The sequence below is a fragment of the Mugil cephalus genome, chromosome 16 (assembly GCF_022458985.1).
Source record: "Mugil cephalus isolate CIBA_MC_2020 chromosome 16, CIBA_Mcephalus_1.1, whole genome shotgun sequence".
In the NCBI taxonomy this organism is placed as follows: Eukaryota; Metazoa; Chordata; class Actinopteri; order Mugiliformes; family Mugilidae; genus Mugil; species Mugil cephalus.
In genome coordinates, this window is record NC_061785.1 from 20,235,058 (window position 1) to 20,256,740 (window position 21,683).

At 43.8% G+C, this 21,683-nt stretch overlaps 1 protein-coding gene across 1 annotated transcript; it reads left to right on the top strand.

The window, feature by feature from the left end:
* Window positions 1-1,930: 1,930 nt before the first annotated feature.
* Window positions 1,931-20,604, top strand: si:ch211-180a12.2. The gene is made up of 18 exons (XM_047609777.1): window positions 1,931-2,120; window positions 3,626-3,940; window positions 4,051-4,344; window positions 4,643-4,948; window positions 5,140-5,250; window positions 5,638-5,799; window positions 6,140-6,370; window positions 7,320-7,370; window positions 7,472-7,726; window positions 7,837-8,175; window positions 8,267-8,542; window positions 9,048-9,320; window positions 11,151-11,290; window positions 13,142-19,480; window positions 19,584-19,797; window positions 19,883-19,956; window positions 20,045-20,139; window positions 20,239-20,604. Exons 1-18 carry the CDS (start codon window positions 2,069-2,071, stop codon window positions 20,297-20,299), a joined length of 9,588 nt encoding a protein of 3,195 aa, XP_047465733.1. The 5' UTR covers window positions 1,931-2,068; the 3' UTR covers window positions 20,300-20,604.
* Window positions 20,605-21,683: the final 1,079 nt, after the last annotated feature.

Genomic DNA, 21,683 nt, shown 5'->3' on the forward strand with positions numbered 1-21,683 from the left:
GTACTGTATTTAAGCTCTCATTCTCACTCACATTCTCACCCTCCGTAACCGCTCGTGCTCTTGAGGGTCACGGAAGTGCTGCAGTCTATCTCAGCTGTCATCGGGCGAGAGTCGGGGCACACCCTGGGCAGGCTAACACAGGGAGACGGACAACCATTCACACTCACACTCATACCTACAGCCAGTGAAATCACCAATCAACCTAACGAGCATGACTTTGGACTGTGGGAGGAAGTACCCGGAGAAAACCCACGCTGACACAGGGTGGACATGCAAACTCCATGCAGAAAGGCCCCAGTTGGATTTGAACCTGGAGCCGTCTTGCCATATAATCAAATAGATAGTGTTAGAGTTAGAGATAGAGATGTAGATGGAGTTAGTTGGAACTACTTTACCTTATCAGGCTGAGGAGTTGCCAAATGATTACTTCGGAGACGGAAGACAGGACAGATGATTGATTATTTATTGGAATGAAACAATGAGAGAAGTTTACAGGACAAAAAGCAAAAAAAATGTTGGAGGGGTCAACACCTTGTGACCGGGCTAATTTTTATGAGACATCAGGAGTTTTACAAACTTGTTTCACTAATCTGTTGTGTACAATCTTTATCCTGTTGCTGTCAAATAGATGCACTGGAGTAGAAACTACAGTAACTTCCTCTGTAGTAGTAGTAGTAAAGCAGAAGAGGAAGTAGTATTAAAAATTGAAAGTAAAGTAGATATTTTTACTTAATTGCAGCGCTTGAGTCAATGGACTTAAGTTACCGCTGCTCCTAACAGCTTGCGGGCTAACTGAAATGCATGGAGTCCCTAACTAAGATTGTAGCACCACCTCAGACTTTGTGCAAACATACACTTTCTATACTGTAATGCTAACTGGCAAACAAGAGCCTACATTTAACCTTGATCACCTGGTTCCTATCGTATGAATTCAATGTCAGAGCCTCCTATGGTTGTTTGTTGACGTGAAGCACATACAAGCTGCACCAGTCATCACAGGATGACTGGGCTCAGACTTGCATTATTTTAATATGTTTCAGCCACAAAAGATTTTTGCTGATGTCATGACTGGTCACATATTAAAGCATCTTGTGAACAGCTGGTCGGACTTCCAGCAAAGCCACACATCACCCACCTCCCCCACCCCCCCTCCCTGACCCGTCGAATCAATCTTTCCGCCTGATGAAAACAACCGGCCTGTCAGGCAATGAAAGAAGAGAAAACATGGCACACAATTGGAAAGAGTCGCATTTGAGTGCAGGTACCAAAGACAAACAAAGAAATGAAACGCATCAATCACTTTCTTTGCACAGTTCTGAGTCCCACTTTGAGTGCACCGAAAGCAAAATAAAGCAGAGCGGGAACAAGGGAGAGGAGCAACCTCCCCTCAGTGACGCAGGCACCCCGTGTGATCTCTAAATACGAACCCAACCCTGGGTGATGTGTGTTAAGACCAATTAAAGTGCAAGGTCAAACAGTTTAAGCAGCCTATCAAGTTAATGAATATGCAGAGTTTGAGAATGAAACAGAGAACACGCTTTACTTTAGAAATCCCGCACTTGTTCTGGGTAAACATTAACTATCAGAGGGATCATAGCAGCAAGGGACTAAAGAGATAGAGGGAAAAAACAACCCCCTTTTTCTCTCCAAAATGTAACACCACACTAAGTTTTCCCCAGAATGAAAAGAGTTGTAGTCTCGCCTGAGTGTTTGCCCACATAAGCACAGTGGGATTACTCTCTCCGTTTGTTCATGGCAACACTGCACCAATGTAAAGTAGCCCAAAAACCTTGGAAAGAGGCCCGGCTGAATTTTAAGTGACCAGCTTCCCCACTTGTGCGTCCCTGCACATCTCCCTGCCTCTCCTTCCTCCACTTCTCACCCTGCTGCTCCTCGGGGCTCGCTGATTTAGGTGGACACACACGTCAGGGGCCTCCTTTCACTCCCAGGAACTATATTTCTTATTCCTGAACTGGCAGGACGAACCCGCCCACTGTCACCTCGTAGCTCTATATAAGACGGCCAAAGGCCCTGATGATAAGAACTCGGTCTCAAGACAAACCCAGCCATGCGGTCTAAAGTCCTCGTCTGTGTTGTCCTCCTTACTCTCGTAAAGCATGGTGAGTACTGTGTCATTACACTCGGGCCAGTTATAAAAAGCTGCATTGATGTTTCTTTGCTTTGAATTGACCAGGTGTAATTGGAAATACCAACAGGCCGCTATGTCAGATGGAAGTTTTAAGTTTTAACTAATTCATTTGTGAAGTGATCTACTGGGAGGGAGTTGAGAGAACTCTACATTCATACATGCTAGTGTGTACATACGCCTGACCTTTATTTTATGTTTATGAAACATGGGGGAGAGGGATATAATGCATAAAGTGAGACATTGATGGTATTTTATCTCTTTCATTTTGACACATCTGCATCTCTCGTCATTTTAGGTTTTCCGGTTCCAGTGTTATCAATGCGCTAACCTTGGGGTTGTGACATTTTTGGGTGATGACAGTGAGATCGATCTGATTGATTTGATTCTGCCCAGTCAGCCAAAACCACACTTATTTAAAAAAAAAAAAAAAAAATGTTGCTTATTACACAAAATATACCTGGACTGAATTTGCAGAAAATGTCAAATGTTTTACAGTGACACATGATCGCACACGTTTCACCTTTGTCGTTGTGAAGAGGTTCGGGTGCATTGAGCGTTTTGTTAAAAACCTGTTAAAACGAAATCATTGTTTCCAAACAACAACAACAACAACGCCATTCTTCTCTGGGTAGGCCTATTACCTGACTAATGATGATGATTACAGTCTGCTCTTGCGCGATTAAACTCCTTATCTAGATGTTGACCTACTACAGTGTCAAAAATAACTTCATCAGTGTCATGTTTCCCGTTTTTTGTTTTATCACAATTGAATATGTTAAAAGTCCTCTCAATTCCTGTCAGCCTGCTATGATTAGTGTATCTAACACACTTCACAAGATGTGTGAGATAAGTTCTTCATGCCAAAGAAAGTTTTCCACTGCTTTCTGTCATTTCTGCAAACAGGTAATTTATTGTGCTGGTTACTAATTAATCTGATTGGAAAGGACCCGTCTGAATGGCTTTATATTTACACTCATTCAAGGAGGTGTACTGTGATTACTGATTTACTATTAGGAATGAAAAGAAAGAATTGGGGTTGTGACAGTTTAAATAAGCACAATGGATAAGTGTTATTTACCCAGCATGACGCTAAACACGAGAATAAGCTTAGGGAAGATTTTCACACTTCTGCTTGACACTGAATTCTTGACTGGATCCAGTCTTATTACAAAGGCTCTGTTCCTGTTAAACAAATATAGCAGCACTGAGCAGGAAAGAATGACAGGTCAGCTAAGTAAAGAGGAAGGTTGTGCTGTTTCTTCTCTTAAAAGAAGAAATGGCTTCATGCATCTTGCACAACTTGCACTATTCATGGCTGTGTTTTGCGTACAAATTAAAATACGCTGTGTTAGGTCATGACTCTTCCTTAAAAACCAGCTGAGACATTCAATGGCCGCTGAATGTGACAGCCGGTGATGTTTCACCAGATGTCCCCACAGTCTCATCCCTCATCCATCTTCCTTTCTCTCCTTACAGCGTCTTCAAGTGAAATTCAGGCCAGGCCAAATACAAATGCAACGCTCCCCTGCAACGTGACTCTCGAAGCCTTTACGGACAAGTCTCCAATCACGGTTAGCTGGATGTTTAATGGCTCCGATATCGCCGCGTTCAACAGCTCTTCCGGGCAGGAGGTAAAGGATGGATTCAGCTGGAACACCGCTGATTTCGTCAATGGGGACTTTTCCCTCACCATCCTCAAAGCCAGCATCGGCCTGCAGGGAGTCTATGAGTGCGAAGTCAGAAACAAGTACACACTTCTACACTCCAGCAACGTTACATTTACTATCCTCGGTATGTGTATTTTTTTTTCTGTGATTGAACCTGCTCTTTGATTTGTACCAAAAAAGGAATACAAAGCTCATGTTTGTTTCTGACATTTCTTCAACTTCCCCCCCTGTTAGTGTCTCCGTCCCTCTCAGTGCCTCAGCAATGGGTGGTTTTAGAACAAGAGACCCTTCTGGAATGCCATGCAGACGGATTCCACCCTCCTCCTGTCTTTTTCTCCTGGACCAGAGATGGGGAAGTGTTAAAGGAACCCTACCAGGTTGAAGGTGAACTGGCTCCTAACGGGTACTACACAGCTGTGGGCAACATGACCATCTACCCTTCACGCAGGGACCAGAATGCGATCATCACCTGCAAAGTGTCACACAGTGGCACCGATCACGAGCTGAATTTCCATCTGAATATCACCTGTGAGTAACACAAATGCCTCACATCATTTTGCTTGGTAAAGCATGACTCATCACATTCTTTTCTTGGCTCTGTCTGTGAACACTGCAGCAACGATTGTTCCTGTTGTTTAATCTGATAAAGCCACTGGTGAAACTAAATGTTTTCACTGAAAGAACATAGGTAACTGCACTTGTTGGGTCTTGTGAACATGTTTCGCCACTCATCCATGTAGCCTCTTCAGTTTTAAACGAATGTTCGAGAGTTGGGGTTTGATTAGGAACATGATCATGAAGTGATCTTTTTTTTTTTTTTTGCCAGATCCTTCCTCAGTCAAACTCGCTGCAGTGTCACCAAAAGCTCCCAACACTCCTCTCACTCTCTACTGCGATGTGGAGGATTTCTACCCGGAGGAAGTGTCTGTGTCCTGGTTTCAAAATGGCACTGCCCTCCCCGAACCTCCCATCCTAGACAAGAGCCCAGACGGGACTCTCAGAACCAGGCGCTATTATACTTTGAGCCCCAAGCAGAGGGCGCAGGGTGGGAAGGTGGAGTGCGCAGTGAGCCAGCCTGGGCTGACGCTTCCTACCAGTGACTCAGCATACCTGGACAAACTCGATCCTCAAGGTAAAAAACAACCTGACAAGCAGCTATAATTAGATTTTGTTTTGAAAGCACGTATGACAAATAGAAAAGCAAGTATGGATTCCTGAAATTGTTGTGCTGCTGCTTTTAGATGTAGTCTTGAGGCTTTAACACTGCTACCAACGTGCATTCCCCGAGAGGAGAATTCATTTCCTCGATCTGTTTTCTGTTAGATGAGCCCCTGGTGTTGGACAAATCAGCCAAAGCTGCAGTGGCTATGATGTGTATATCTATAGTACTGGTCTTCCTGCTTTGCTTCGGCTTCTCTTGGAGGAGAAGAGATGGTGAGTTACAACCCGAGACACAAATAAGGCTTGTGAGCCACGGAACACATTCAAGAGGCAAGACGTTCCCCTCACAATTATCTTTGGATAATAATGAATAGAAGGACCATATATGGGTAAAGCTGTGAAGTTTTACTTTTTGCTGGTTTTATAACCACAGCATCACCACAGTGACACTGAAAGCTGGACACTACAACAATCTCTCCATTGAAATAATTCTAAATTCTGACCTGAGGTGTCCAGTGTCACGCTTCCACAAACGGCCATATTAAATTCCCTCAAGCTCAGACTTAATCATATTATAAAGGGTAAAATGATCTGAGATCATTGTTATATTTCCACCATGTCAGTTTCCCCTTTTTAACTCCCTTATTCTTCTTCACTCAGAGAAACAGAAGTCTCTGATGGTGTCAGGGATCATCCTCCCTCCACGGGTGATCGTAGGTCAAAAGGGCAGAGTGACAGTGAGCATTGAAGGCAGGAGGGTGGACCGTGTCCAGACCGCGTGGTTTCTCAACGACACCCCCATCTCTGATACCTCGCTCACAGGTAATAGAATGGCGCCCGTGCGTTTGACCTCTTAAAGCCCACGGACCGACGGGCCGACATTACGTCACCTCTTTAGAAGCTTTAGACTTTAGAAACTGATAGGGTTCATTTGTGTCGCACTGTGAGGCCAGTAATGGTATTTTACTAAATGTTGAACTATTCCTTTAAAGCAAGATCGGGTGGAGCGGGTGGATGCCATATTGACAGTAATACATGTTTTCTCTTCTGCTAACATTTTACAACCTTACACACATAGGTACTTCCAAAGCTAACTTTAACTGCCTCTATAACCCCTTAACCACCATCCATCTACCCTATGGCCTAACTCTCACTTCCCCAGCGTCAGAGAAAGGTCCTCTCCTGTCCTCCAGAGGCGACATGGGTTACTACAAGCTGCGCACCGAGGGCCCACTGCACTCGTCCAAAAACGGCACTCAGCAGCTGATCTCGTCGCTCACCTTCATCCCTCAGATTTCACTGCACAAGGGCTCTGTGTTTAAGTGCCACGTGTTCTACGTGGGCAAGGACAAGATTGTGGAGGAGAGGGTTTCCGAGAAGTTTACTGTCCTGTGTAAGATTTTTTCTTCTTCTTCTTCTTCTTCTTCCTTCCTTCTCTTTTTTTTCATTACCCCTTTTTTTCAAATTTCTTTTGTCACTTCGGAACTTTTTTTTTGAACAAGGTCTTTTTTATTTTCAAATATAACAAACAAAGAGGATACAATTCACACATTCAACAATCAACTCTAGATCCTGTCCATACAAACAAACCTACAACATACACAGACAAAAAAAAAAAAAAAACACACACACACACACACAGGTACATGTAAACATTTGGGTTACATACTTATGTTAATAGCTGCCGTGTCTTCAACAAACGAAATAAATGGCTGCCAAATGACATAGAATTGCCTGGTTGTCCCTCTTACAGTATATCTAATTTTTTCTAGATGAACTTGCCTCATGACCTCCCTAATCCACTGGCCATAAGTCGGGGGGAAAGCATCCTTCCATTTAAACAGGATAAGTCTCCTGGCCAGCAGAGAGCAGAAGGCCTAGGTGGCCTAGGTGGTTCCCAGAAAAAGTGACACCCACCGGAGCCACACCGAATAATGAAATCAAGGGAGATGGGCACACTGTTTTCCCACATATTCCAGAGAATGCCTCAAAGATAGAACGCCAAAAGCCACATAGCGTAGGGCACGACCAAAACATGTGCAGTAATGTAGCAGGGGCTTGTCTGCACATGTGGGTCAATACCCGTCTTAATCCTAGACAATCTATCTTTGGTCCAATGAAGACGAACTATTTTGAATTGAACCACAGTGTGTCTGAGGCATGTAGAGGAAGAGTAAATTTGCTGAATAATTTTTTGCCGTATTTCCTCTGAAATCATTTAATCTGGGTCATTTTCCCACTTTAACCTAATTCTGTCCAAACTGTTCATGTTATGTGCATTGAGCAGTGTATGAATTCTGTCTATGTCACTTCTGAACTTTTGTATATTTTGCAACGTGCAGCTCCCCCAGAGGTATCGGAAATACAGCTGGCAGAGACGCAAAATGACTCAGGTAAGGCCAACAGGTAGTTTCTTTGTTTTTGTTTATGGTTTTTGTATATTCATAGAGTCCTTGTTTGAAGAGGCTAGGTCATTCCACTTTCTGTTTTCCAGATGTCATCGCCATGACAGTCCGAGCATCGCATTTCCACCCAGATGTCATCACCTTCCGCTGGTTCTGCCAGGGCGGCGAGCTCAGCCCCGTGGCGTCCCAGGCCTCGTCCTCCCCCCGGCCTAATTCTGAGGGTTTCTTTTCCGCCTCGAGCCAGTGTAAACTGCCCCGCAGTGAGCTGGAGAAGGGAGCCACTAAAGTGTGGGTCAGTGTCCACCACATTGCCCTGAAGCAGCCGGTGACCCGCGAGACCAGAGGTGAGCATGAAGGATCAGATCACATCTAAGGTTATTTGTTAAGGTTATTTTACATTTAAGGTTGTCTAATGATATATATCTATGTATCTTATTCTATTTATCCCAAACAGGCTTCATCAAGAGGCCTCACGTGTCTGAGATCGTCAGCTACTCCTCTGATAAGACTTCAATGCTGGGATGCGAAATCACGGATTTCTTCCCTCCGAACATATCCGTCACTTGGCTGAAGCTCAGAGCGGGAGAGGAAGATGACAGAGAGGAGGAGGTGTTGGAGGGAGGGGAGTTGTGGGGCCCCATCCAGACTCATCCCAGGCTCTACAGGGCCACGGCCACTCTGAAGAGAAAGGCAGCAAATGAGAAAATGGACAGGAGAGGAGGGATTATCTGTAGAGTGGAGCACTGTTCCCTACACGAGCCTATTGAGAAAGTCTGGAGAAATGCGCTCATCGGTACAAACCCTTTCCGCCCCTTTCACTCATGTCATCTTAAGCCTTTCCAACTCTTTTCCATTCACTTCTGACATGCGTTCTTCCTGTTTAGCAGCTCCCTTCATCCCTCCGTCGATCTCGGTGTGTTGGAGCAGCGAAGGCGTCGGCGTGTTCTCCCTCTTGCTGAAGGGGGGCCACCCTAAGGCCAAGTTGCTATGGGCAGCGGGAGGGGCCACTCTGTCGCCGATGGAGTCCAGTGAGACGGAGGAGATAGGAGATGACGGGCAGAGGGAGCTGAAAAGCGTGTGTGCGCTGGAGAGGTCCACGGTGAACCTGCCAAGTCAGACCAACAAACAGCCGGGGAGGAAGAAGAACGGACACGCAATAAGTACTTAACAGCGCTTACTGGTTTATTAATTCCACTAGTGACACAACATTCCTGGGCTAAATCTTAGCATCATGTAGGTTATAGTGTGCAGCATGTATTTAAAATAACAAATTGGATTAAGGGTATTTGATGCAGTTGTGCACTTTAATACAGTTATTTTAGAATACATTAATTTGCCTAGTGTTTTGACATAAATCAACTATATCTGAACTATATTCGAAACTTAAAATGTGCTGCACCTTGATTCCTTTTCTCCCAATTTCATTCATCTGAAGTCAACCCCCATAGATTTGAAAGGAGGCCTTTTAGTTCTCCTTCTCCCGTCTCTTCAAAGTTGTCTGGAGTGCACATTTGATTTGACTGGATCTAAAATGTAATTTGCATTATGAGTGGAAACCGTATCGGCATCTATTAAGAGGAGCCGTGCTGCGATCTGTGTGCTCAGGCATAAAGTGTGAGTTTAATTTTGAGCACTGCTTTCCTTCCCGTGTTTACTTCTTTACAGAGACAAAAGCAGCGGTCACAGACCCTTACACCGAAGGAATCGAATACATCGACGAAGCAGTGGACGGGGAAAACAACATCTGCAGGGACGAGGACACGATGTCTGATGAGAGCGAGGACAGTGACATGGGACGGGAGGACAACCGGGGCGCGCTGCACATCAACAGGGTCAGCCTGAGGAGGGGTCCCAGAGAAAGTGAGACGGCACGTTTCAGAGTCTGTGTGGAGATCACACACCCGGCACTCGAGCTTCCTGTCTACAGGACCTGGACAGGTAAGACAAGTAAAGAATGAATGCAGTAAGCAAACCTGCAAGTAAGTATTCTGCATGGGGCAGATTACTAACCGTCATTTAGTTTAACGACCAAGAGAGAGTGTCATACACAACAGGAAATTTGTTAACACTTTGATGTTGTGTCCTTTCTTTCAGACAACAATGAGGAAATGTCATCTTCTACATGAAAGGCCTGCAAGAGCACTTCCCCTTTATCACGTATCCCACATATTGTAGCTAATATTTATCGCTTTGGTTAATATAAACTAGTAGTCATGGTTTCGCTTTATTTATATCCCCAGACTGTCATCATTTACTTTTTATTTTTACAAATGCTCATATTTTTGTACAAATAATTTTACAATAATGATTCATTTTATGGATTTTTTTATTTTCAGAATCTGCTTTGAAAAATAAAAAACTTTAATCGTTTGAAAATGAGTCCCACTTAGAGCAGCTCTGTTCTTTTGGGCAAAACTGACATGGCATGGATGTTATTGACCAACCACGGCGAGTTCTCATTTCAGAATATACTTCTGTTTTGTTGAGGTTTTTTTTATGACCACGGCAACTTGACTCCGCTGTGTCACACAGAGTAGGTGTTGCATGGTTAAACTGAGTAAGGTGCTCTTTCCAACTTCCTCCCCTCACATTAATCACCGAGTTCCTACGCAGCTTCAAAAAAACAGATGTTGCAAGACACAGTTTTCATTTGACTAAAGGTTTCGTAAACATTCAGCCTTATCAAGCTAATATTAAAACATAGGTAGATGATTAACTATCATAATTGTAGAAGCAAAAAGGAACAGGGCAAACAGTCTGGTTAGTAACAGTTTGGTTAGTTCACTTTTCTCTACCCCCACGCCCCGTCAAGTGGCATCACTAAAAGTAGCTTATCAGCTCTCCTGCAGCTCTCCTTGGAGCCTAAAAAGGCTTCATGTGGTGGCTGGTCCTCCCTACCGGTTAAACAGAGTTTGGTCTTTTTTCAGGAAGTGTAACAGTCGCACGAGCCAAGAATGAGGTCAGATTAACGGCAAACCTTTCAGTGGTAGTGGCAAAAGTAAGCGGAGAAAAGTAAATGGAGAGATGGCAGTTAAATCACCACTGAATGAAGAAATCACAAATGAGCCGATCAAGTTCAACACATAAATAAACGAGGCAATAATTACTTAAATACTATAAATACATAATTAAATAAATAAATAATGTTAATCCTGAAAAGAAAAGGAGACAGTAATCATACTGCATAGATGCATGTAAATATGAACCCACAAACTAGTCTGTTTCTGTTCAGTACACAACAACAGTGTTTTCTATAGATACACGTTTGTTTATTTAACATTGCCTAGAGTGACGGAAAGCCCCAAATACATCAGCTGTTGCAGAGAAAGTAGGCGCTGTGGGTTTGTGTATTTATCCATTTGTTCGTTTATCTGGCCCTGTAATGGCTGTACACGGCACCATTTTGCAAACTCACTGAAGCTGCCGCTGATGTTTCACCACCACGACTGTCTCTGATCGCCATCGACCACTGTGGGTGAGCGGATCTATTTTAAAAGCGTGACACGTACGCACATCAGCTCAGTCTCACGAACTATCACATGAACTTCTGCGGCCGGACAGACGCTCGGTGCACATCCGCAGCGTGTGGGCTCGTCGCGCTGCAGCCTCAGCTGCGTTAATCATCCTCTTCCTCATTATGTATCACCTCATCTGTCAGTATGGGGAAGTGGACGGCGACCAGCAGCTGGTGCGTTCAAGCCTCGCCGTGTTTGGCTGCAGCTTTCTGACTAGTTTCTGGGTCGACGTTTCTGAGTCTGCCACTCTGAGACGCCGTTTTGACTTGGAAACATCCAGCGTCCAGTCAGTTGCAATCAGAAGGCCACAGAGAGTCAACGGGGAGAAGGTGTGGAGAGATGGACCCCGAGAGTCCACTTTCCAGGGTGGAGAGGACTATGTGGACAGTCTGGGTGAGTCGCCAAACGCGTGGCTTTGAAAACAGCGCTTTGATTAAAAAGTTGGTGTAATGTAAAGTGTAGGCTACGTCCTGGATGTCGGTGTGTGTGTCTCTCGCTCTGTAATTCTCTCTCTCTCTCTCTCCCCCCCACACACACACATACACACACACACGCTGCAGATTGCATGTCTGCCCCTCTCTCCACCCATTCTCTGCCCCCCTCCCCCGTCTATTTCCCCACAGTTTTGTTAACACATACACAGGAAGGTTCTCTAAACTTTTTTTTCGTTTGATTTTGCAATCATTTCTCAGAATCCTCCAGAAATTAACTCCCCGCTGAGCATATATTTAATGATGCAGCATATTCCCCATATTTGCAGCTTAATTTAGTTTGTTTACTCTATTAAAAGCAGCCCTATAACCCAGGAAAAAAACATTCCATTTTTAATTTTTTTCATTTACTGGAAGAATTGACCATTTTTAGACACTGAGTCTATTTTGAAAATGTTTAACTTAAAATTGCACAGTTCTTTTTTTTTTTTTAGGAACCTGCTTGGAAGCTAATTCGTTTTTTATAGCCTATATCTGTAAAACCAAGCAACAGACAGGAAATGGGCAGGGGTGTATTTGCTTTTTTGTTTCGGGTTCCTGCTTTTCTTGCAGGTTGGCTCCAATATGCAGTATATTTTAACAATATACTTTATCAATATAAAGCTGCAAGGTTTTCATTTTTCATTGGACATTTTAGGTCAGAGGCGTCTGTAGCTGCTGTTCATAAATGACACATTGACACATTCAGGTCAAGCCGAGGCCAGGCTGCTGGAGATATGTTATTGTTTTCTTTTTCTTTATTTTTTGTCATACCGATGAGACATACACTTTTCTTAGACATGTCATTTCATCCATTAAACAGCTCTGACTGCAGGGTAAAGCAGGATGAGCATGTCAGGTATCTGACCTGATGAAAACTGTCACAGAGGTGTGAATCAAACAAATATTCTTTTAGCTGCTCGTGGTGATAAATCTACAAGTATCCGTGGAGTCTGTGGCCTCCAGCAGCGTTGTAGCACCTTTGAGCGTTATGTTTTGGTTTCACAGTTGGGACTTTACCCCCTGCGGTTGACTTGCACCACTCTGTTCACAGGAACCTATTTTCACCAAAACACATTTCGCTTGTTTGATAAATGGACTGAGATGCCGCTTTGTTTGATTTAATAATACACAAAGAAAAAGAGGTTTGAGACTGAGCCAGGTATTTCCTACCTGCTCAGCAATAAACACTGAATATTCACCATTTAGCTAGTGGACATACTGCAACATTAAGCCGCTATAGAGGATTTGGACAGGAGCAATATTGATCTGGACGCCTAAACATGACTAAATTCTAATGTTGCTCCATATTCACTGAATATAACATGTTTTCTATGCTAAATGCATTAGTTGTCAGTGTTTTTGCTATAGCGTATTGCACTTCCCAGCAATAGCATCATTCGGTCTTGCCGGTTTACATGGAAACGTAATTAATGTTGCTATGAAAACAGACGGCCGGTCAAGTTCTTCCAGCTCTAAACTCAGAAAACCATTTATGGACCTTGCTTTGTTCTTGGTGGTATTGTTGTGTGTGGAACAGGAAAGGGCTTTCCCCAAACTTGCTGCAGAGCTGGAAGGACACTATTGTGTACCTAGCATTGTATGGTGTAGCACTGAGACTTGCCTTGTATGAACTCAAGGCCTTTTAACTGGATCCATCTATAGATAATGAGTGAAATCAGGTAGTAGATAAGAATGTATTCAAAAGTAAGCACAAAACTGCACCGATATATATATATATATATGATTGTTTTTTCCCCCCTTTCATCCTCAGTATTACATAACTGGAGCCGTGAACAGATTCCTCAGGTCAGAGCCTGCTGACACTCCCAGCTATGACCCAGACGGCCTTCAGGAATCTGCAGTGGACAGCAAGCCACCTGAATGTGGCCATGCAGAGGACACTAGTGACACAGGCGGAGGGGTAGTCGATGAGGAACAGCCTCTTGCTACAGCCCCTCATCTGAGCTTATCTCAGCCTGTTGTGGCCTGGGACATTTGCACCACAGATATCAGCTTGGGCTCCGATGAAGAGCACCTGCAGCATGAAACCCAGCTAAGAAGAGGCAGCGAGAGCAAAGAATCTGAAGGGGGCGAGGGCACGATAGAGGAACAGTCCGGCCAAGCAGGAAATGATAAAGCAGGGCTGCTTGTTGCTAAAGATGCAAGTGCAGAAGTAGACGAACGAGAGAAAACAGAGTTCGGAATACTGTACACTCATAGGCCAGATGAGACTGAAAATGACCAACATGTGAATACTGGGACGCAGAATGCCATTAGTGAAGACATGGAGAACAGTGAAGGAGAAGCTGAGGCTGAGGAGGAAATGGTGAGCAGGATGGAACCAGATATTCTCAGAAAAATGGAAGATACCGTCACAGAGATCCAACTGAAAGAAGAAGACGATAAAATGCATTCTGAAGATGATGAAGAATTTGAAGGAGAGGACAATGAGGTAAAACTGTCCACAGATTTGAGCCAAGAAGACGTGGGTAACATGCACCAGGCAGCTGTACAAAGGGATGATGCAGTTACAGTGACACAGGAAGAAGGTGTCTTACAGCTGAACAAGTCTGCCGAGAGGCCTACACAAGTTGAAGAGGACTTGGTCAGTGAAGGAGAAGCTGAGGATGAGGAGGAAATGGTGAGCAGGATGGAACCAGATATTCTCAGAAAAATGGAGGATACCGTGACAGAGATCCAAGTGAAAGAAGAAGACGATAAAATGCATTCTGAAGATGATGAAGAATTTGAAGGAGAAGACAATGAGGTAAAACTGTCCACAGATTTAAGCCAAGAAGACGTGGGTAACATGCACCAGGCAGCTGTGCAAAGGGATGATGCAGTTACAGTGACACAGGAAGAAGGTGTCTTACAGCTGAACGAGTCTGCCGAGAGACCTACACAAGTTGAAGAGGACTTAGTCAGTGAAGGAGAAGCTGAGGCTGAGGAGGAAACGGTGAGCAGGATGGAACGAGATATTCTCAGAAAAATGGAGGATACCGTGACAGAGATCCAACTGAAAGAAGAAGACGATAAAATGCATTCTGAAGATGATGAAGAATTTGAAGGAGAGGACAATGAGGTAAAACTGTCCACAGATTTGAGCCAAGAAGACGTGGGTAGCATGCACCAGGCAGCTGTACAAAGGGATGATGCAGTTACAGTGACACAGGAAGAAGGTGTCTTACAGCTGAACGAGTCTGCCGAGAGGCCTACACAAGTTGAAGAGGACTTGGTCAGTGAAGGAGAAGCTGAGGATGAGGAGGAAATGGTGAGCAGGATGGAACCAGATATTCTCAGAAAAATGGAGGATACCGTGACAGAGATCCAAGTGAAAGAAGAAGACGATAAAATGCATTCTGAAGATGATGAAGAATTTGAAGGAGAAGACAATGAGGTAAAACTGTCCACAGATTTAAGCCAAGAAGACGTGGGTAACATGCACCAGGCAGCTGTACAAAGGGATGATGCAGTTACAGTGACACAGGAAGAAGGTGTCTTACAGCTGAACGAGTCTGCCGAGAGACCTACACAAGTTGAAGAGGACTTAGTCAGTGAAGGAGAAGCTGAGGCTGAGGAGGAAACGGTGAGCAGGATGGAACGAGATATTCTCAGAAAAATGGAGGATACCGTCACAGAGATCCAACTGAAAGAAGAAGACGATAAAATGCATTCTGAAGATGATGAAGAATTTGAAGGAGAGGACAATGAGGTAAAACTGTCCACAGATTTGAGCCAAGAAGACGTGGGTAGCATGCACCAGGCAGCTGTACAAAGGGATGATGCAGTTACAGTGACACAGGAAGAAGGTGTCTTACAGCTGAACGAGTCTGCCGAGAGGCCTACACAAGTTGAAGAGGACTTGGTCAGTGAAGGAGAAGCTGAGGATGAGGAGGAAACGGTGAGCAGGATGGAACCAGATATTCTCAGAAAAATGGAGGATACCGTGACAGAGATCCAAGTGAAAGAAGAAGACGATAAAATGCATTCTGAAGATGATGAAGAATTTGAAGGAGAAGACAATGAGGTAAAACTGTCCACAGATTTAAGCCAAGAAGACGTGGGTAACATGCACCAGGCAGCTGTACAAAGGGATGATGCAGTTACAGTGACACAGGAAGAAGGTGTCTTACAGCTGAACGAGTCTGCCGAGGGACCTACACAAGTTGAAGAGGACTTAGTCAGTGAAGGAGAAGCTGAGGCTGAGGAGGAAACGGTGAGCAGGATGGAACCAGATATTCTCAGAAAAATGGAGGATACCGTCACAGAGATCCAACTGAAAGAAGAAGACGATAAAATGCATTCTGAAGATGATGAAGAATTTGAAGGAGAGGACAATGAGGTAAAACTGTCCACAGATTTGAGCCAAGAAGACGTGGGTAGCATGCACCAGGCAGCTGTACAAAGGGATGATGCAGTTACAGTGACACAGGAAGAAGGTGTCTTACAGCTGAACGAGTCTGCCGAGAGGCCTACACAAGTTGAAGAGGACTTGGTCAGTGAAGGAGAAGCTGAGGATGAGGAGGAAACGGTGAGCAGGATGGAACCAGATATTCTCAGAAAAATGGAGGATACCGTGACAGAGATCCAAGTGAAAGAAGAAGACGATAAAATGCATTCTGAAGATGATGAAGAATTTGAAGGAGAAGACAATGAGGTAAAACTGTCCACAGATTTAAGCCAAGAAGACGTGGGTAACATGCACCAGGCAGCTGTACAAAGGGATGATGCAGTTACAGTGACACAGGAAGAAGGTGTCTTACAGCTGAACGAGTCTGCCGAGGGACCTACACAAGTTGAAGAGGACTTAGTCAGTGAAGGAGAAGCTGAGGCTGAGGAGGAAACGGTGAGCAGGATGGAACCAGATATTCTCAGAAAAATGGAGGATACCGTCACAGAGATCCAACTGAAAGAAGAAGACGATAAAATGCATTCTGAAGATGATGAAGAATTTGAAGGAGAGGACAATGAGGTAAAACTGTCCACAGATTTGAGCCAAGAAGACGTGGGTAGCATGCACCAGGCAGCTGTACAAAGGGATGATGCAGTTACAGTGACACAGGAAGAAGGTGTCTTACAGCTGAACGAGTCTGCCGAGAGGCCTACACAAGTTGAAGAGGACTTGGTCAGTGAAGGAGAAGCTGAGGATGAGGAGGAAACGGTGAGCAGGATGGAACCAGATATTCTCAGAAAAATGGAGGATACCGTGACAGAGATCCAAGTGAAAGAAGAAGACAATAAAATGCATTCTGAAGATGATGAAGAATTTGAAGGAGAAGACAATGAGGTAAAACTGTCCACAGATTTAAGCCAAGAAGACGTGGGTAACATGCACCAGGCAGCTGTACAAAGGGATGATGCAGTTACAGTGACACAGGAAGAAGGTGTCTTACAGCTGAACGAGTTGGCCGAGAGACCTACACAAGTTGAAGAGGACTTAGTCAGTGAAGGGTCGTGTGATGAGTCAGAAGATGAGCCAGTTTTGACTGGACAAGAGGATGTAATAGTTCATAGAGGTGAAAGTGATGACCACGAGGAGGAGAAGAGCTCACTGTACGATAGGGAGCAGAAAGAAAATATTAGTGAGGCTACAGACACTCAGACAACTGATGGAGTCCCAGAACAGGAAGAGGACTTCATAACAGTAGACTGTAAAGAAGAAAAGTTTGTCACTGAAGACGTTACATACAGTGAAAAAGAAGTCTTGGAGACCACAGACCAAGAGGATGTGGTGGCCACTGAGAAGCAAACCAGTGAGGAAGTACATGGGACTTTTGTTGAAGTGGGAGGGGTGAACTTCTCCAGTGAAGCAGACGTGAGAGAAAGTTACATGGAAATACCATGTACACCCACCTCAGTTACAGTAATACCCGAGGGCGAGACTGGACAGGAAATAAGTGGCGAGTTTAAAAATATTCCTCAGGGAGTATGCGAAGGCCAGGTTGTTGTGTCGCAGGAGCCGAATACTCCAACATGTGAGGAAACACAAGAGGGAGTTCCTGAATACAACAATGAGCCTGGGCCAGACGAGAACTCAACACAATGGTTCCTGGAAGATGACGAGGAAACCCGGACCACTCAGTTACCAGAAGAGGAGGAGAGCAAAGCACAGGAGGGTCTTGAAAACAGCGTCTGTGGCACTGGAGCTGACTATGTACTGGAGAGGCAGCCTATGGAAGAGAAACAAGAAGATATAAAAAAGAGCTTTGATTTAGTTGTGGAGGAACACACTGCCCTTATTGATACGCCATCGCTAAAAGAAGAAGAGGAGCCACTCACTGAAGTAGTAATTCAAGAATCAGAAGATTTATTTAAGGAAGAAGGAGGAAACTTATTGGAACGCTCAATGAAGACTGAGATAAACCCATTTGGGATACACGTTGGCTTAGACGATGAGGCTGGTAAGACAACAGACGAGCTGCAAGATGGAGCTGGAGAGCTGTTTGATTTTGGAACAGGTGAAGGGGATTCAAAAGACGTGGCTGGAGGGGGCTTTGAGATGAAGGAAACTTTAGCTGCAGAAGAAGAAGAAGAAGAAGACATGGTCACTGATGACAATTTTAAATTCCTTCAGCCCAAAGGACAGAAGATGACCGAGAGCAGCTTCTTTCAGGAATTAGCACATGCCATACACGCAGAGGAAAACAGTAACAGTTTGCTAGATGACGTGACTGGGTTGACACACTCTGTTGAGATTGAACCTAAATTACTGGATGATAGTACTGTAGAAACAGAAAATGCAGGGATATGTACAACAGGACATGGTTTTAGAGATGATGAGGAGGAAGCAGAAGATGAAATGCAGAACAAAGATGAGATGGAAAGCTCACATCTGCAGGAAGCAGCAGTTGAACTAATCACAGAAAGGAAAGAAAAGGAGAACAATTTGATTGTGCAATCTGAATCATCTGGAACCTTTGAAACACAGGAGGCAAAAAATCAATTCCCAAACAGAGCACTTGAGATAAGTGACAAGATGATAACAGTCACTGAAGCTGCTGATGAATCAAAGACGGCCGAGTCCACACCAAAAGATCTGCCTTCAATCTCAGTGGAAGTGGAAATGCCAACACGTGAGGCAGCAACAGAGGGCAGCTACACGGGAGGAACAAGCAGTGGACATCAAGATGTGATTGATGAAGAAATTCTAGACTTGTGGATAGAGGCAGCAATGTCAGAGGACACTGATGACATTAAAAAACAAGCAGAGTCTGAACAAGAAGTGGACACCAAAACAGACCCATTAAATGAGGAAGAAGGAGAAATGACATTAGAAAAGGAGACAGAGCAGCTAATGGAGTCATGTTCTGGAGAGGCTGCATTAGTAAGTGACATAGAAATGTCTTCATCAACTGTAGAGTCTGGATTTTCCGATCAATCTTTCAGTGAAACTCAGCTACTGAAATCAACGAGCGCTGGTTCACTTCAAGATATACATGATATGTGGCCTGATATGTCAGAATCAGTGGACATGTCTGAGTCTTCTGCACAGCAACCTCAGGATGTGTCTGTATCTCTGGATGTATTGATGGAGCAAACAGCTGAGGCAGCACAGTCCTCTCTGAAAGCCAAAGAATCAATCACCGAGACAGGAACTTACCCCGATTCAGGAGTTACCTCACCTGAGGTGAGACAGCTAAATCAAGATAAACCACGTGGAGAAACAGCCGAGGAGCGTGTTGAATCAGCAGAGAGTGACACTGGAACACAGAGGAAGGTTAATGTGGAGGTGACGGATCAAGCAGAGGAGACCGACTGGAAATATACAGGAGAGGTGGATGTTACCTGCCTGACAGACACGAGCGCCATTTTCCAAGTGAATGAAACAACAGTTGAACCTCTTGATATAATCGTGTCTGAGTCTTCAGATGTGATCCAACACGTTAAACCAGGTCATTCCAGAAGTGGCTCTGAAGCTTCATTAGAGGAGGGAATCATGTTGTCAGAAGCTCATTCACAAGATGACAAGCTGAGCGAACCAGAGAAGAAGTTGCCGTCACTGGATGAACCACAACCTGGATCGCTAGAAGATACTGTTGAATCATTATCTGAGCTAAATCGAGCTGAAGTGTCACAAGAAACAGTGACAACGTCTGAAGATCAACATGAGGTATTGTTTCTAAATAACACTAAAACACCTTACCAGATCATTCGTTAATTACATTTTCAGAACCTCTGTTGATCTCGATTCTCGTATTTTTAAATCATTGTAGGTGGATAGCCTCTTTGAGGTGGATGCCCTTCTTCTGGACCTCGCTGTGCAAAGGTCACGCATTGCTGTCAAAAACCCTCGTATAAGGCCACCCAAAGATCCCCGCTCCCTGATCCATAAGCCATCAGTGGAACCCACTCCGTCTCCACGTGTGCCCGTCAAAGTTCCTGGAGGTGTACCTTTAGGAGGCCTGGGTATTGGAATAAAGCTGCCAGGTAGGTCACTCATTGTACCACACATGGTATTGCAGATTCTGTTATCATTTCATAATCAGTAAATAATGTCTTTGTTTTTTTCCAGGGCTTGGTGCGGGTTTTCCTGTTTTAAAAAAGACACAGCGGCTGGTTAAAGATGAAAATGAAACTGTTTCACAGGTATTATTAATCATTTCAACAACAACGAACAAGTGTTTTCCTCATAAGTTGTGTTATATACCTTCATATTAAAATGACTCTGTATCAGCAGGAAACAGAGAAAAAGCCAGAGGAGAAGAGTGAAGCTGCCAAACAGGAAGAGGCTCCACGCAAACCTAAGTGGATGCCACCAGGACATGCAGGGTAAAACATCGACAACACAAGCACTAAAATTATTAAATTAAACCCAAAAGCGGTGTGTTCAGACATTTTCTGATGCTCAGTGTGTTTGTGTCTCCCCAGATTTGGAAATCCGCTTATGTCTGAGCTGAAGACCAAACTCAAGAAAACCACGAAAGAATGAGAGTGGTTGTAGTGCTGTGTGAGTGAGTGAGTGAGTGAGTGAGTGAGTGAGTGAGTGAGTGAGTGAGTGAGTGAGTGAGTGAGTGAGTGAGTGAGTGAGTGAGTGAGTGAGTGAGTGAGTGAGTGAGTGAGTGAGTGAGTGAGTGAGTGAGTGAGTGAGTATAAAATGAATATGGCTTTATTTTTGTTGAGCAAACTGAATATAATGATGAGTTGTCTATCATGTCACTTACTTGACTGGTGTTTATCTTTTTTAATAAAGCATAACTGAAAAAGGAATGCCCTTTTCCTTTGTGCAAAAAGGAATTACTGACCTTGCAATTCATTTAAGCACACACAATCATCATAGCCTCAAATATCACACTAATAGCATAATATTCTTCTAACAGTCTCAGCTGATTGCAAATGGGAAATAATGTCAAAATACGATCCATGTGTCAGTTATTGGTTTATGATAGTGGGCAGTTACACTCCATGAGATGTGAGTCTGTTGACTGTTACGTCTTTAGCATATGACCAACATCAGGTTTACAGCTCCCATTACACCAACCCATTTAGTGAGCCTTTGTTTGGAAGCATATGTATCTAGCATGTGGACATAATAAATGTTTGATGTGGTTCTGAAATGTTTTCAGACAGCTCTGCTGCACATAATGAACATGTGCCATTATTATTAGTCATAGGAGAGCTGTAAAAATGAAAAATAAATCTGTTAAAGAATAAGAAAAATAAACGGAAAGCTAAAATACATTAATTAATAAAAATGCATTATACTAATTTACCGTGTGTATTATATTTTATAGATTACTTTTATACATAAAATAACATATAAAGTGAGTGTAAATGTGGTCTAGTGTATAGAAAAATTATAGGACCCAGATGCAGAACCGATTGAAGAGGCAGGAGTTCAATAAAAAGTATTTAATAATTAACAAAAAGCGCAGAAGCGCAAAAAGAATCATGAATATGGCACGATAACATGGAAAACAAGGAACGTGGAAACATGAAGATAACATTAGCAATGCAAAAAGGAACAAAGGGAAGGCAGGGCTATAAATACACATGAGGGCTGAGGGATGACAAGACACAGGTGAGACGCATGAGAACAACCAAACTAGGTGAAACCAATGACCAATCAAGGGACAAGGAGGCACAAGACAGGAAATGCAGAACTTAACAAAATAAAACAGGAATCGCAACACACGACACAGACAAACATGACAAACCACAAGGAGACACGACAGACAGGAAACTAAGAAATTTGACAAAATAAAACAGGAGACTCCAAAACATGATCACAAAATAAAAGGCAGACATAGAAGCTTGACAGATATAACGCCTAGATGATGAAAGATGTCAGACAGAATGTATTATAGTTATATTGA

Excerpts from the sequence above, each read along its gene's own strand:
- si:ch211-180a12.2 (XM_047609777.1), top strand. The coding sequence starts at position 2,069 with ATGCGGTCTAAAGTCCTCGTCTGTGTTGTCCTCCTTACTCTCGTAAAG. Across the intron at positions 7,727-7,836 it reads GGTGACCCGCGAGACCAGAG|GCTTCATCAAGAGGCCTCAC; the intron begins GTGAGCATGAAG and ends TATCCCAAACAG. Across the intron at positions 8,176-8,266 it reads CTGGAGAAATGCGCTCATCG|CAGCTCCCTTCATCCCTCCG; the intron begins GTACAAACCCTT and ends CTTCCTGTTTAG.